The 17,375-nt window shown below is 44.0% G+C and overlaps 1 protein-coding gene and 1 long non-coding RNA gene across 3 annotated transcripts; one reads left to right on the top strand and one right to left on the bottom strand.

Annotated features, from left to right (window-relative positions):
• LOC110436761 lies at positions 6,548–7,722 on the bottom strand. 2 transcript variants are annotated; one of them, XR_002454598.1, is made up of 3 exons: positions 7,664–7,722; positions 7,033–7,120; positions 6,548–6,935 (listed from the first exon to the last, which is right to left on the bottom strand). It is a non-coding gene; the product is annotated as an uncharacterized LOC110436761 (long non-coding RNA). The 2 variants fall into 2 exon arrangements; XR_002454597.1 differs by lacking the exon at positions 7,664–7,722 and having other exon boundaries at positions 7,033–7,203.
• LOC8080649 (12-oxophytodienoate reductase 7) lies at positions 12,516–16,471 on the top strand. The gene is made up of 5 exons (XM_002444431.2): positions 12,516–12,878; positions 12,965–13,105; positions 14,191–14,321; positions 15,129–15,311; positions 15,446–16,471. The coding sequence occupies exons 1-5, from the start codon at positions 12,769–12,771 to the stop codon at positions 16,087–16,089; spliced, it is 1,209 nt and encodes a 402-aa protein (XP_002444476.1). The 5' UTR covers positions 12,516–12,768; the 3' UTR covers positions 16,090–16,471.

Raw genomic sequence — 17,375 nt, forward strand, 5'->3', positions numbered from 1 at the left:
CAGCCGGGACAAACATCTATATGCGATTTGCCATAGAAAGAGGTGTTCCAATTCCAACACCTCTGAACTTGACGAGATATGGAGTTGATCTCTGCAGTTGTGAAGCTTAACATACTGAAGAAAAGAAAGGCCACAAACTGATAGAATAGAAACGCTATAAGCAGCAACAAAAATCCACGAGTATCCTCTCGATCACACACACACGCCGCCATCGCGTGGCAGTGACATGCATGGCTACACTGCAGAGTGCAGACTACGGACACCATATTCGATCAGGAGCCTACAGCCCTACACTAGCTCGGCGCCGCCTGTCGACCATGGCGGCTCTAGTATTCAGGCATCGTCCAGGCGTCGTCAGGCTGCCTGCTGCTGAGCGAGCCTCTTCTCCACAGCGCGCTGCACGTAGAAGCGGGACGGCATCGACACGCTGCGTCGCCACCGCGTGTACTGCCGCACCATCGCCTTGCTGCTGCCTGCGGACACTGCGGGCACCAGGACCTCACCGGGGCCGCCGACGAGCGGGACGTGGCTCTGAGCCGACTCGTACATCCATGCCCTGTCCTCCGGCATCGCGTCCTGGTGCAGCGCGCAGCAGCCGAAGCCGACGCGATCAGGCTCGTGCTCGTCGGCCGCCAGCCGCGCGAGCTCCGGGCACTGGCACCTCAGCGCCGTCCGGCCGCGCGAGAGCTCCGGCGCCCGGAACCGGCGCATCAGGATGCGGGTCGCCATCGTGTTGTGCCACCTTCGGAGACGGTGCCGGAGCCGGGCCGCACGGGCGGCGGCAGCGTGTTCGTGGCTGCTGCTTCTGCTCTTCGTTTGCGTTCTTGCCTTCTTGATCGGACGTGGAGGGAGCGGCGGCGGCTCATGTACGAGCCTGCGTCTCCTCTTCGTTTTCGTTCTTGCCTTCTTGGTCGGAGGTGGAGGAGGGGGCGACGTCGACGGCAGCGGCAGCGGCCCGGCCGCCGCCTCGCCGTCGTCGTCGTCGTCATCCGCAATGCAAGACGGCCACGGCGGGGACGACATCCTTTTCTTGCCGGCCTGCAGGTCGTCCGAGCGTGGGCTCGAGAACTGCATCGATGCCTGCTGCTCCTGCTGCTCGGGCGCGGCACAGAGCGCCTGGAGCGCCTCGTCGCAGAACAGTGCCTGAATTTCCTCGTCGCAGAACAGTGGCGCGAGCCGCTCGATGTCGTCATCAGAGATCGGCGCCTCGACCTCGACCTCGAGGTCGTCCAAGGCGAACGGCGGCGGCGTCTCCTGGAACCGAGCGTCGTCGTCCCTGCACAGCAGCTGCGCTTGCAGCTGGAGGGACAGTAGCGGCGACGGGAGATCATCGTTGTCGGAGAAGGAGAGCAACTCGCAGTGGCCGCTCATTAACGCCTGGAATTCCTCGTCCGTGAACATCGTGTCGCCTTGTGCATCCTTCTGAGCGAGTACCGGCGGCGGTGGCGGCGGGGGCATGCTGGCACCTGATGATGCTCGTGACAGGCGGGACGAGCCGTGGAGGGACGGCGTGCAGTTCGTGGCCATGGCGGAGATTACCGCGGCCATTGGCGGCCGCAAAGGCTGGTGGTGTGGTGGTCTATCGCGGCGGCGGCGCTAGGGACTCGATCGTGGTCTGTTTCCTGATGCCCTCGATGGCTTATGATCTCGACGAACACAATACGTTGTGGTCAACACGTCAAGTCGTAACTCGTAACCGACTCGGAATCTAGCCCTTTGAAGTCGGTTCTTTGGCGGCAGGGACGGACACGGACCCAGCAAAGGCACCTGGGGGCTCCGGGAGAGACGCACACACACCCGTCGCCGGACGGGCGGCCCAGTCTGGGATTGTTCGCCCCCGGGAGAACGCACGCGAGTTTTCTGCTGGGCCGTTTTTATTCACACGTTACCTACTTTCTTTTATAATAACTTAATTTTTTTTTGTTTTCTCTTTCACTTTTAGTTTTCTCCTTGATTTCGTATCTATCCTCTCCAAGGTCTCTATCAGTGGCTATAGTACAACATTAGTTTTAAATAAGAGAAACAATAATAGTATTTATTACTAGTTGCAAATAAGCATATGAAGTTTTCTTGACTGGAGCGTAGGTCAATTTCACAAACCTAGAATATTTTTCATGTAAATCTATAATATTTTTTCTACAATAGAAATGATTTTCTCTTTTCTGACAATTTGCAAGTGAACATGAAATATTTTTTTAACTAAACATAGAACAATGGTTCCCGTGAATCAGTAAAATTGATATGCTCAACAAAAGAAAATTATGGACTCACTAAAAAGTGTTTTAGGTGCTCCAACGAGGACAACTAAAGAGCATCGACACTTCCATATCTTGTGAGAAAACTGAGTATTCCTATCACTCTTTGTGCATTCTGCAGTTCACTTTCTAGAATTTTTATCCTAGAGTATGATTAAAACCTAGGTTGCAAAACATTTTTAGAATAGTCACACTTTTGTCAATCTAGGCAAATCCAGCTAAACTAAGGGTAGGCAATGAGAACATTGAAGAAGAAAGTAGAGGTAGTGGCACTAGGCCCATAGAAAAGCTCCAACCGAAGATAAAGGTATATAAGTTGAAAAGGAAGACCTCGTCATAAGGGCAAGATTAAAAGAAGCCCAACATGACAAGATGGGAGCAAATACACTGGCCATGTAGATAATTATGAATCTTTGAGAATTGTTAAAATTAACAATAATGCATAATTAAGGAACTAGGAAATATGTTGTCTGCCTCACATTTGTCTCATCCATTTGAGCATAAGAGCATGTGACTTGGAACCATTTCAACGTATAATATGAACTCAAGTCATGGCTCCTAGTGACTTCTTCATATAGTCCAAGAATTATTTGATCCTTCTCACAATGTGACTTTTCATAGACTCATTAGCCTAAGATTCAGTGCAAGTATTGTCTTCTTGACCATAGTCTTGGTCCATCAGCGCACAAGCCACCACTTGTCCTTCACCCTTGCTTGATCCTTCAAAGTCATTTCCTTGCTATCTTAACTCTCTCAATTCATCTTAATACACAAGGGCTCCGACTCCTTTGACGGTGAATCTACTTTTGGGAGCAATGTTTGGTATGGCTACTTCAGGAGCCAGAGTTAGAGCCCTTTCAAGAGCCAAACCAAACAGGCAATAAAATTAGTTTTATGGAGTATTTCTATCAAGTTTTGAGTTTCCTTGGATCCCATCAAACATTCTTGTTTTGTGTTCCTTTCTCAGTTTTGTTTGGATTTTTTACCTTTTTTTGTTTTTGTATCATCGGCTTCATAATTTGGCCCAACAACAATTTGATGACAAAACCAAATGTCCATGGTACTTCATTGGGTTCAATTTGATCTAAGAGAGATTGAATCTATCTTGAGTTTTAAAGAAACAACAAATTAACCTCCACACTAGAAATGTCTACATTAGTTACCGCCAGAAAACCTAATCCCAAAATTGGAACTTCTTAAACATTTTCTACAAAACCTATGCCACATCAAATACCGAAGTAACCCTAGCTCCGTAATTAAATATAGACAAACCATGACTTGCATGGGATATTGCATTAGGGCATATGCCATGTTGTACACCAGTTTTAACCTTTAAGCCTGGTAAACTTTATAATAGTATTTCTAAGAAGAGATAAGGTGGTCCCACCTCCTAGTAAAAAAATGCTTTTCCCACTTGTCCATCCTGTTCTTTTTGCTTGTCGTTCGCTCAACCCTCACTCCTAGTTCTTTTGCTCATTGTCCGCTTAACCCTCGTTTGCGGCGAGCCCCTTCTCCACACGCAGTTGCTCTATTGCGTAGGGACCCAAGCTGCAACACTCTCCATGACACACCAACCCTCTACCTAGCGCAAGCGACCAATCCTTGTTTGATCTTCTCTCCACGACATCTATAGGTTGTGCACTGTGAGAGACTTCTTGCATGTGTCTTGGGTGCGCTGTGAGGGTGAATCGACCATACAGGATAGAGCGACTAAGACAATGCCATACTAGGAGAGTGTGACTTAAGCTCTCTCTGAGGGTACCGTGGCAGGTATTCAATATTATGGGAGTCCTTAAAAATGAGACTCTTTGTGGGATGAGTTTTCGGGAAGAAGGTGGCTATCGTGCACATGTGAAGTAGAGATTTCACATTTGGTTAGATGTCTTGCTTGTCTCCCCCTAAGGACTCAGTTAGGTACCTGGTTTAACAGGAGCTTCTCATACACACATTTGGCCTATGAGGGCAGGGTTGGATACTTGGATGTAACTTAAGGTGATTCCACTCATGCACAAGACAAAGGAGATAGTGTATAGGGATGTGAAGCGAAGACCCTAGTGCTCATGAACCCCTTGTGCTTTGGGACTACATTTCGCAACCTCAAGAAGCCAGTGGCACTCACAGTTACCAAGAGATGAGGGTAGGATGATATCGTACTTAATTAGGTAGCAGCTTGATCAATGTCAGCCTAGGCAGGGGCACTGTTGATGATGATAATCTGTGAACATATATACACTTTGTAGAAATTAAGACACATACATATAGCCATGTCCGCAGTCATAGAAGATGTCCCGTGTTTTTGTTGCACTTCAACTGGTAACAGGTGGGAGCTATCATCGTCGCCTAGAGAGTGTTGTGGTGGTAAAACAAGAGTCCTAGAGGCCGGATGTGAGTGAGATGGGATCGGTGGATAGGATTATATGGAAGGTTCTTACTCTTGTATTTCACCTACCTCGTAGCTACACAATCATAAGATGAAAATGTTGGCTAGTATAATTCGTACCGAAATCCGTTGATATACTTACGTCAACTACGTCTTTATAAGAATAAGGTGGTTCGTGTTCAGTCAAAAAAGAACAAGGTGGTTTGTTCTATGCTTAAGGAGTCTGACGTTAGCTGCGCAGTACATAAGTGTCAGCATAACTTTTCTTGTCACCGTGTGCTTGCATTTGTGCAAACTTCTAAGTTCTAAATGAAACAGACCATGATTTAAAAATCCACAAAAATAAAAGGGATTTCACACGTCTTTTAGTACTAGTTGAGTGCCCGTGCGTTGCTACAGGTAAAATATCGCATAACAAATTATATGTAAAGTTTCATATCATCACAAATAATATAATAATAATAATCAACATTAAAACACATAACACAATTTACTATAACTGAAATAAAGAAACAAGTAAGATGTTTTTAACTTCACACAGATAGAGGAAAAACAAGCAACAATTCATTATTTTTTGTTTGTGAGACTAATATAACGCTCAAGGTGATCTCGTACACCTTTAGGTATGTTGGCTATATTTTTGTTCCCCGTATATGTGAGTAGGTGTAGCAATATATGCTTCCTCACTTCATTATTATCCTGCAGATTTTTATACACATATATAGTTATAGTTATAGTTAATCAACTATATGAGGTGAAAAAGAATATTTATTTACAAAGGATAATACTCACATTACTGCAAATGGATGTTTCTATCCTTTTGCCATTCCACGCATGCATAGCAAGTAGAACATTATAACCAGATAAGTTCCTGAGAAAGCATTAAATTATTACTATTATATATATAGTAGAATATAAAAAGGATTAGTTTCTATTGTAAAAGTAGTTACCCATTTAACTCAAATTGGTTGACTTCTGCAACTCTATGGTCAAAGAGGATTAAATCATCTCGCCACCAAGGGCTTGAAACTTTCATGACTTCATTTAAGACAGTGGAAACCCTTTGAATTTTGTTTGCATATTTTTTAGTGGTTGAATCTTTTAAAGTCTACTATATAGAGAGCTCTTCTAGACATGTCTAGAACAAAAAGATTATAAATACCGCATGCTGTAACCGTTTGAAGTGGTATAAGAATCTGTAATTGAAAAGGAGCATCTCAGTAATATGGTATTTAAGAATAACATGGTATTTACACAAAAGATGTAAGGAACAGAAGAAGAGAAGCAACGTTACCCATGTGCACTCTTTAACATTGTATTTTCTCCAAGACCATTCAAGAGCAAATTTTGCCAGCTGGTTATAATCAACTTTTGTTCGATACTCGTCACCTTTACTTAGTTGACACACAAGCTATATAGTAATATAATAAATGAAAGTCTAGAAATATACGACAAAAAGAGTGAAGGGAAGTAAATAGGTGTTGCACTGGATTCTGGAATACTCCAATCACTGGGGCTTACTGTAGGACCTTGAGGCCCAGGTGAGTTTGTAGTAGGCCATTGCATCGTTGGGTTAAAGAGTGGACTCTCCATTGCGATGGACTCACTATTTAAGGTGTGCCTCTGCACTTCCCTAAAACGATTTCTAGTAACCTTCATTACCTCTTTACGAGATGGAGTTTGATTGTAGAGCCTCTGTTGATTTTTCCTTTGTTCCCGTTGTGCAGGCATCATGTTTGCATGTCTATTTCTACATAATGCACGATAAGCCATGATTTTATCTTGACTGCACCGTGATTTCATTTGATGGTTCGTAAGTATACTGCGAGCAATAATTGCCTCACCACCTACATAATTGTGTTTGGGTTAAAATAATAGCAATACAACCAGAACACACTAGATATTTGTCAACGATTAATATATGCATTGTTGCCATATTAATAACAGGTGAATTACCTGATAATGAATTGCATATATCATCTAGATTGTTTCCATGGAATGAGTCATTCCTATGCAACCAATCATCTGTTTCATTAGGATCCAGATTTTCCTTGTCTGGTGCGTCATGACCAATTGTGATACATAGCATATAAGAAATATCAAAAGTATAGTAATATCCATATTATTACTCAACAATGTCTCTACTATACTACCATTGGTAGTTTCAATATGTACATGTTGCCCCTTTTTTCTTTTATACGCTTCTCGATGTTTTCTGTTTCTTTCGTCCCTTTTCTCTTGAGACATTGTGAGCCAACGTGATTTTTCTCTTTGTCTCTTACGTTCTCTAGCATCGCTTCCTGCAGTATTACATCCATATACTATTGGTTATCACTTATTATATTATAATAAACAACTCACTGAATTGAATACAGTATTTGTCTATTTTTTTGTTACCTCCATTAGTACTGTTGGTCTTGTCACGTAATGGTGCAGGAGAGCCACTACTTTCCATTGAATTCACCCACAATTGCCTGTAGTGTACCTTTTGTAGTAAAGATTATCCATGAGAATAGGGTAACCATGAATAAAAGGGGACAAAATACTAAAAGTATCATATATTCTAGATGTAGAATTGGGTGAGGGGTCAGTACCGATACAAGTGTGCACATAAAAGCTCCATACAAGACTAATTATTTTGGAGCCAAGAGAGTTCAATGCAATGATACAGACTAAGTAACTGCAAAATAGATTCTCAGGCAACAAATAAATATAGGAAAGTACATCCTCGGGCAACATAAAAAGCACCACAAAACATATGGACCTGACAAATTATTTTAGAAAAACATATTGTTTACTGATCCAACACACAGGATGGCAATGTCATAGAGCTAAAAGTGCTAATTGGATGGCATTTCAGGAACTAATTAAAGAATACAGTTTCACAGAGAAGTGCCATTGTAACAGCTGATGTAAAAAATGTGATCAGAGGTAGGTCATAAAAAATGGAAGTCCACAAGTTATTCAGAGGTAGGTCATAAAAAATGGAAGCATACAACGAGTCAGCAAAGTAAAGCTATAGATGCACCTGTACAGGAGCAGAGGCAGCTTTGCAAGTTCCTTTCAGCTTCTACGCTGTAGAAAGAGCAAGAGAAATTACAAGATTTACTGATTCTTAAAAAAGAGAAAAGCTAAATTCAGTGAATGAGACTGCCAAAAAATATATACACGAAAGCTAAATGCAGAGTGGAGGGGTCAAAATGCAGGATCATACAAACCTGAGAGAAAACACCTATATTTTAGGATTCAATGTCTACATAGGATTTTTTAGTAGAGGCACTTCAATGGGAGAACAATAACCATAAAAAACCATTGCAACCATAGATCAAAAATATACTGGAAAATGTAAATCCAGAATTATAGTAAAATCAAAATGCTAATATTAATTAGTAAACCAGAGTGCTAATATAAATTAGTAAATCAGAGTGCAAATAAATGGGGGTTTGCATGAAACCTTAATAATCAATGGGGAGATAACAATAACCATCCATAACCATTCCAACCTCATATCAGAGTGCTACCAAGATGCTTTGCTCTATTCTGATTTATGTTAGATTATGGCTACCAAATTAGAAGTAGTTACTAAACCAAGTCTTATATTGGTCATAAAAAATGGAAGTCCACAAGTTATTCAGGCATCAGTTACTGGTTTTGATTCCTGAAGGCAGCAGCAAGCATGTAGATATGAATGAAGATTATTAAGATCAATCGTGAAGATTATTAAGATCAATCGAGATAGAGCCATTATTATTAATTAACTAATAATAATAATAACGTGTATCCTGAGAGATACCAAACAACTTGACTAATGTTTCAAGAAGGCAAATTAATCAAAGTGAACTGCTGGAAGCATACAACAAATCAGCAAAGTAAAGCTATAGATGCACGGAGCAGACGCAGCTTTGCAAGTGTTGACGGTTCGTAAGTATCAATTTTAATTATTAAATAAACAAGAGAAAGGACCAATATGCAACCAACACCTAGAATTAAGGTTTGATCTGACAGAATTCCACGAGTTTTGTTGTTTATCTATTTCTGCAGGGGGTTATCAGGAAATAAGAAAGAAAGGCCCACATGTCGGGATTACATAGAGATATCAACGCACCGCACGATTTTCTACCATCTAGAAGACTCCAGAAGCCACGGGAAGAAGGCAGAGGCTGAAAGGGGCCAGGCCCAGGGTGCCCGCCCCCTGCTGGACTCCATTCAGGACTCTCTTCGCACACGATGTTCCACCGACCTAATGGATCAAAGATAATGTAGTACCACCTCGCCTACCGACCCAAAAACACATAGAGGAGGAGGACTATATAAGGAGACCCCCCTGGCCCCTGGAGAAAGAAAAAAATTATCATAGAGATTGAGGGGTGCCTCGAAGGAAAACCTCTTCTCTAAATAATATTTCTTTTTAGGCTTAGCAACCAATGTAAAGTAGAAATAGATCTTCTAGTTTCTACTAGATTGAGAGAGATAGAGTGGAGGTGTAGATTGGAGGAAGCCCGGCCTGTCGGTGTCTACTCCAAGCTTGTACCTGCAGGATCAAGTTCTCCTAACCCGAAGCTTGCTCCTAGGATTCTTCAGTATTTCGACTTCTAAATTCTAGTAAGTTCTTGTTTTATTGTTCTTATGGTTTATGAGTTTACTTTAATCTCTTCGCGTAGATTTTAGAGTAATCATTGCTGGCGTAAACGTGGTGTTTAGGCTGGGGTACTTATAGATATTCCCTGACTAGCTAGACCGTGGTAGTAGTGAGGAACGTGACAATTCCGAGTTACCTTTGCAGACCATATCTCGTTAGCAGGAAGGATAGAGTTTATAGGTGCGGGTTGAACATCCTTTGTGGTGTCTAGATTCCGTTAGCCTCCCCAATAGAACAGTAGATCATCCTTACCAAGGTTAGAAGGAGACTACGGTTGCAGTCTTCTCTATTTATCACTCACATCGAGAGACATTCTTTGTTGCCTAAAGGGTTAGTAGTAATAGACCGGTTAGTCAGGTGCACTCTTTCTCCTAGTGCTAAAAAAATAAATACGATACTCTGGATAACCTCCCGGGTGAAGTGCTCACCGATATCCGTGCGCTTGCGGATCAATTCCTTATTGCGTTCCCAAATATCAACAACAAGTTCCTTTCAACTTCTACGCTGTAGAAAGAGCAAGTAGTTACTAAACCAAGTCTTATATACAATCATAAAACTATAAAATAAAAACAGAATGGCTGCGGCATTAGAATAGAAAATAGAAAGTTGTGTGAAGTTGTGTAAAGAGCTACGACAGCATGAATTTTCTTGTTTATCCAAGAAGAATTGAACTGCACATATCCCCAATTCAAGAAACATTTTCCATACAACTCCAAGAATCCAAAGTGTGCTACTTGCCCTTTCAAGTAAATCTTAAAATATACTAACCCCCCTACTTTTAGCAACACTTTTACTGACAAATCATTAAGATGACCATACATGTATTTAAGCAAACTAAACTGGAAAGAACAAGATCCATTTTTTTCTATGAACAAAGTTTATATGAGTGGTCCAGCATAAAGGATAAATATATTACCTAAATAATGAATGAACCAGGTTGGAACCAAGAGAGTTCACTGCAATGATACAGAGTAAGTGACTGCAAAAAAGATCATCAGGCAACGAATCAGCTACCAATAACCATCCATAGAGCAAAGTGCTGATTACAGCAAGTTTAGCAAAGCATAGAGCTGAGGCACATGATGGTGTTTTTGACTAAAGCAGGCTTAAAACTACATTGTGGAGCTTAGAGCTGTAACCTTGCCTAACAAAGCTTTATACTTGTGGATCGTTATGTACCAGCACATGTTTGCTGCCATTCTAATAACTGAAATGCTCCGGAATGTGAACTAACTGGTCTTATATAAAACTCAGAGAGGAGATAATAATAATAATGATAAAGCTTTAGATGCACCTGTACAAGAGCAGAGGCAGCATTGCAAGTTCCTTTCAGCTTCTACGCTGTAAAAAGAGCAAAACGAATTACAAGATTTACTGAGTCTTAAAAAAGACAAAAACTAAAACCCCACCATATTTTGGTTTATGAACAATCAGACAGTGAGATCATAGCTTAAATAAAAAAATTGAAATACAAGTCCTATGAAGTAAAGACAGCAGCAAGCATGTATGTAGATATGAATGAAGATTATTCAGATCAATCGAGATATAGCCATTAAAACCTCTTAAAACATCAAAACTAATATTCAATCATCAAAACTAATATAAATTAGTAAATCAGAGTTCTAATAAAACCTCTTAAAACATCTATTTTTAGTATGCACCAAACCTTAATAATAAATGGGGGTTTGCACCAAACCTTAATAATGAATGGGGGGGAGAACAATAACCATCAATAACCATTCCAACCATATATCTGAATACTACCAAGATGTTTTGCTTTGTTCTGATTTTCAACTAAAAAACCTGTACAACTAAAAAATTTAATAAGTTAGATTATGGCTACCAAATTAGAAGTAGTTACTAAACCAAATTAGAAAATATGAAGTTGTGTAAAGAGCTAGGACAGCATGGATTTTCTTGTTGAAAGGAACAGGTTTTCCTGATAGAAGACACATGATCAGGTAAGTTTCATAGATACTTAGTGTCTTTTTAATTAGTTAACTTAGTGACTGAACAATTGCAGGTTTTTCTCACGAACTATGCCTATGCCTTATTGTCAACCCTAATCCTCAAATCCTAGCACCAGCTTAACATTGAATCGATCGATTCCTCATGATACCCAAAGCAATGACCCTGCGACAGTTAACCCTAATCCTGTCAACCCTAATCCTCAAATCCTAGCACCAGCTTAACATTGAATCGATCGATTCCTCATGAAACCCAAAGCAATGACCCTGCGACAGTTAACCCTAATCCTAAAATTCTAGCACCAGCTCAACATTGAATCGATCGATTCCACATTAATCCCCAAACCAATGACCTGCGGCATCCCAATACGCTGAAAGAGGTTGGGCGGGGGTGGGGGCGGGGGCGAATTTACCTCGAGCAAGAAGAGCAGCGACGGTTCGAGGCTCCGGTGCAGGCGCGGATTGGTCACCGGTGGCGCCCTCCAGGCGGTGTGGCGGCGTGAGGGCGTGGGTGAGCACGGCGAAGGAGCGGATTGACCTGAAGGGGGCGAGGGCGGGGGCGGATTTACCTCGAGCAAGAAGAGCAGCGACGGTTCGAGACTTCGGTGCAGGCGCGGATTGGTCACCGGTGGCGCCCTCCAGGCGGTGCGGCGTCGTGAGGGCGTGGGTGAGCACGGCGAAGGAGCGGATTGACCTGACCGTGGGGCAGCCTGACCGCGACGGCAGCGCGTGCAGAGAGGAAGGGATACAGGATCTGCGTGGCGGAGCTGGACGGTGGTTGGTCGTAGTGCGGGGGCAGCCTGGCGTGCGTCCGGCGGCCGCGACGGCAGCAAGCGCGGAGAGGAAGGGTTAGGGGAGCTGCGTGGGGGAGCTGCGCGGCGGTTAGCGCGCGCAGAGAGGAAGTGCTAGGAGAGCTTCGTGGTGGAGCTGAACGGAAGAGGAAGGGAGTTGCGGAAAGGTATACGGGAGAGGCAGGCCAATGAATACGCTATGACGATATCATCCGGGTCTTTTTAGTTGTAGAGATTTGATATCCAATTTCCAGCCCTTTGGATATTGCCCACGATTTCTGCAGATTCCGAAATCGCCGTTTGTTACTCCGTACATTTGATCCGATGTCGCACGCCGTCTGGGTGCTTCGACCATGGTTCCGTGCAAGCTCCATCCACCGCCCACGCGACACACATGCTCGAAATCGAGCCCACGCGCTGAGACGGCGACCTGGAGGTCAACTTTTTAACTGCAGCAGCCATGGCAGATGGCGCCCTCCTCACTGTTCCCACTCCCCTGTCTAGCGTCCACTGTCCACCTCCCGCGAGTCCGTGACGCGTCACCGTCACCGTCCTTCCTCCATCGTCGCAAACGAGCCCAGTTGGCGATTTGCTTTCGAACCGCACTTGCCCTCCTCTGTTCCCTCCTTTCCCAACTCCTTCTATAGTTGGCTTCTCGCCACCCTCTCTGCTTTCGATCAGCTTTCCCCACTTCTCCCCTCGACTCCCCGGTTCCCCTTCCCTCCAACTCCAATCCATGGCGTCCACGGATCGCTCCACGCCGGCGGAGGACCAGCAGCAGCAGCAGCCGCAGCGCCCGTCCCTCTTCTCGCCGTACCAGATGCCCCGCTTCCGTCTCGCTCACCGGTGAGCCTCCCTCGCGCCCGCCCCTTTGATTCTTCGCCGGGTACTCATGCGTGTCTCTCTCTCTCTCTGTGTGAACGCGCGCGCAGGGTGGTGCTGGCGCCGATGACCAGGTGCAGGGCGCCCGACGCGATCCCGGGCCCCGCGCTCGCGGAGTACTACGCGCAGCGGTCCACGGAAGGCGGCTTGCTCATCTCCGAGGGCACCATCATCTCGCCCTCCGGCCCTGGGTAATCAATCATCTCCGCTCTGTGCTTCCGGCCGTCGATCCACGTCTCCGGTGACCCCCGTGCTGGGGGGTCTTAGATTACTGCTGCGACACCATACTCTGGTCTCCCCCTTTTGATGTCGCTTTCATGTGAGGCATGTGCGCAGCCTTGGGCGGAGAGATGCGCGCGAGATCTGGTGGTCTGGTGCAGACGTGGTCCTCTTGCCTGCGATGGGTGGTTAGGTCAATTAGCCATGGCGTGCCAATTATCGGTCGGTATTTGGTGGGAATCGCAATACTATAGTAGTAGCACATGCTGTATTACTATTCATCATGTGGGTTTGGTAATGGTATAGTACTTGGACTAGTATGCTATATAGTTTTTTTTTTTAAAAAAAAATCTGGAGGGGTTTGCACCCCTGCAGTGAATTAATAGACTGAAAAAAGGTTCAAGTTACAAACAAGCAAGGAGGATCAGATAGAGAAAAAAATCAAGAAACATAAAAGGAATAGTATGCTATATAGTCAGTGCTGATTCAGTGGCCTGAACAGATTGGATCTGTTGGTATGTTGTTCAAATGCTGCAGTAGAGGTTGAAAAACTAGATAAACTTGACGCCTTCTCGGCTTCTCCTGACCGGTGGCCTTATGGAGAGGGGTTGTTGGGGGTTTAAATACAGAAGTTTTCATGGATCATACCTACTGAACATGGAGATCTGGAGCAATCGTGCTTATCTGCTTCAAATAAAGTTGTTCTCATGTACATTAGGCGCTTAGCTACTGAGTGATGCTCTGGACTCGCAAATTATTTTGTCTCTGAATCAAGCAAGACCTGACAAATGTTTTAGACAAAATAGTGAAATGAATTGAGGTATCCCTCGGCTACTGAATCTACTAGGAATGCATTGCGACAGAAAAGGCGGAAAGGGATCAGTATGATCCTTTCCCCTATACATTCTATAACACTAAAGTGTGATCGTGTTATAGAGCCCATAGCTCTGTAGAGATTCTTTTTTATACTTATTTTGGATGAACTTTTAGCATGCTGTTTTACATCTGTACATATCTTCAGTGTGGAACATTAAGTGGCAACAATTTGTTCTATCAGGTTCCCTCGTGTCCCTGGGATATACAATCAAGAGCAGACTGATGCATGGAGAAAGGTGGTTGATGCTGTTCATGCCAAGGGAGCTATTTTTTTCTGCCAACTATGGCATGTAGGGAGAGCTTCTCACCAAGGTATGTTAACAGTCCGTGCAATTTTCTACTACTAAACAAATATATTTCACGATTCTGCAATTCCTCATAAATTACATTGCATCACTGAAAATTTCTTGTAGTTAGATTATATCTGCCTTAGGGATTGTTCGGTTTTGGTAGGGATTGGAGGGGATTAATAAATCCCTAACAAGTCCTTAATTAAGTTTTAATGCTTCAACTGTGAAATTATATTCAGTCGGAAAAGGTTATCTTTTGATGTAGTCATTGTTTGTTGGCAATATAAGGATGATCTACTCAGGGTCAGTAGGGACCAGAAAGTTTCTGTCTTGGAATTGGACAGTTACCTGGTTCCCTAGTTTTTCACTGTAATTGCTTCTTCTCTGAGAGAGCAAGGAACAACTGCTGCCTTTCATTGATGTACAGTCAATGCACTACAGTCTGCGCCTCTTCAGATAGTAGATTACACATTACAGTACTCAAAGTAATATGTGCTATTTTAGTAATTCACCTTGTCTATCACTCGATTGTATGCTTATCTAAATTCACCTGATACCGTGCATGTGCTTGATTCATCTAACAGGGCTACTGATGACTGTCATTAGTGTCTTCACTCTAGCCGTGCATAATATTGTATTTTTGTTTGAACTTACTGATATCAACGTAGAGTGTCACAACATCAGGGGCTGATAATATTTATTCACCATTTAGTGTACCAACCAATCATTTTAATTTTCTTTAATCTGAGCTTTGGCAGCAGCAAATTTGGTATGAGCCAAACCAATTGATATTGACTGAAAGCCACTAATGTTTTTCCCCACCAATCAGTATATCAGCCGGGTGGTGCTGCTCCAATATCCTCAACTGATAAGCCAATATCATCAAGATGGAGGATACTGATGCCCGATGGATCCTATGGCAAGTATCCAACTCCGACGCGCCTAGCCACATCCGAGATACCAGAAATTGTTGAACAGTATCGGCAAGCTGCCATAAACGCCATCAAAGCAGGTACACGGATGAACATGCATCAATTCTCGATGATTACACATTGGACCCCAACCCAAACCATAGTCAGTCTCATAAACGATCAGAAAATCCTTCTGTTTACTACATGCTCATCTGGAGATGAAATGTGCTTGCAGGTTTCGATGGCATTGAGATCCACGGCGCCCATGGCTATCTCATCGATCAGTTCCTCAAGGACGGTATCAACGAGCGGACTGACGAGTACGGTGGCTCACTCTCCAACCGTTGCCGGTTCCTCCTGGAGGTGACCCGAGCCGTGGTCTCTGCCATAGGTGCAGACCGCGTCGCGGTCCGCGTGTCCCCGGCCATCGACCATCTCGACGCCTACGACTCCAACCCCCTGCAGCTCGGCTTGGCCGTGGTGGACCGTCTCAACGCTCTCCAGCAGGAGGTGGGGCGGCTGCTGGCCTACTTCCACGTGACGCAGCCACGGTACACGGCGTACGGGCAGACGGAGTCCGGCCAGCACGGGAGTGCCGAGGAGGAGAGCCGGCTGATGCGTGCCCTGCGGGGTGCCTACCGTGGCACGTTCATGTGCAGCGGCGGGTACACGCGGGAGCTCGGCGTGGAGGCCGTCGAGTCCGGGGACGCCGACCTGGTGTCGTACGGGCGGCTGTTCATCGCGAACCCGGACCTGGTGGAGCGGTTTCGGCGCGACGCCCCGCTGAACAAATACGTGCGCAAGACGTTCTACACCCCGGACCCCGTCGTCGGTTACACGGACTACCCATTCCTCGGCCAGCCTAAGGCGCGCATGTGATTAGTAGGTTGCTAATCATAAGAGGCGGACTATTGTTTGTGTATTGTCAATTGTGACTTGAGAAAATAAGCAAACATACGGTACTCCTACTGTAGATGTGTTACCAATATCCGGGTCGCAGATTGTATCCTGATAGTGCAAAGAGAAAATAGTGTACTTAATGGGGGAAATGGGTGTTCTTATTCAAGTTTCTCCAGGCCTATTTGCACTCTTGAAAATGCATACGCTCGAGGGTCGTGACAAGTCATCAGTTCCACACAGTGGGTGAATCTGGTATTCTGATAGATTTTCCACAATTCCACCCAATCAATTAGTACGCCTAATCGTTGTGGTTGTAAGGGTCTTGACAGTGTGCTTTGTTATATTATGCTGATTCCACATCTAAATGTTGCTCTATCTATTTGAGTGGTTAATTTGGATATCGGTTGTTCAGTTGTTAGGCTTTGTCATAGCATATGAACCTTCAGAAAGTTCAGAGAAAGCTTTTAGCCTAAAAATTTCAACTTTGTCACAACATATGCTCATGATGGTTCTTTCAACCTGACAATCTCTGATCAGTTATTTTGTTTTGTAAAATAGCTTGGCATTTTATTAAGACATGGGCTGTTCTGTTTTAGCTGATTGCTTTGATCAAGTCACTTAGTAATGATTCTTCAGAATACCTATAGCATGGGAACGTTTAGCATAGTATACCTTCTGTTCTTACTAGTTGCTTGCCATTTCTTAAATTTAAAGTTTGTAGCATTTGATCAGTTGCTATGGAAGTTGTGCTGGTCCGCCGTCGATGAGCAGAAGGCTCGGCCAGTTACCACGAGTAGAAGGCGTCGTCATCCCAGGCTATATAGGCAGGTCAATGCCTCAATCCCTGGTGCGTGCAGTACTGATCCAGATTTTCTTCTTATTTCCCTCTTCATTTCTTCATTTGTGTGTTTGATTGGTCTTGAAATTACTAGCATTTTTTTTAAAGTAGAGAACTGTGGGAAAGAGTTAGGCCTAGGCCAAAAGGTTAAAAAAAAACTGTACACCATCAAGTGCGTGAAAAAACTACTCTAAAAAAAGTGCGTGAAAAAACTACAAACATGGGACAATATTTGCCAAACTCTTTGCTCCTGCTATGCACGGAATTACTAGCATTTAGAGCTGGAATCTATAGGCAAATGGTTTGTAACATTGTTCAGAATTTCAGACTCAAACATATATAGGCTACATAGCCATTATATTTGCAATGTCAGAATACTAGATTTTCGTTGTGACAAGTTAGAGTTAGGGATGTTTGGTTCAGAAAT

This window comes from Sorghum bicolor, chromosome 7 (assembly GCF_000003195.3).
Source record: "Sorghum bicolor cultivar BTx623 chromosome 7, Sorghum_bicolor_NCBIv3, whole genome shotgun sequence".
Taxonomy (NCBI): domain Eukaryota; kingdom Viridiplantae; phylum Streptophyta; class Magnoliopsida; order Poales; family Poaceae; genus Sorghum; species Sorghum bicolor.

What these genes read in the sequence shown, in the direction of transcription:
- LOC8080649 (XM_002444431.2), top strand. Translation starts at nt 12,769, where the DNA reads ATGGCGTCCACGGATCGCTCCACGCCGGCGGAGGACCAGCAGCAGCAG. An exon ending in CGCTTCCGTCTCGCTCACCG is followed by an intron (nt 12,879 to 12,964) that starts GTGAGCCTCCCT and finishes ACGCGCGCGCAG; the next exon opens with GGTGGTGCTGGCGCCGATGA. An exon ending in CATAAACGCCATCAAAGCAG is followed by an intron (nt 15,312 to 15,445) that starts GTACACGGATGA and finishes ATGTGCTTGCAG; the next exon opens with GTTTCGATGGCATTGAGATC.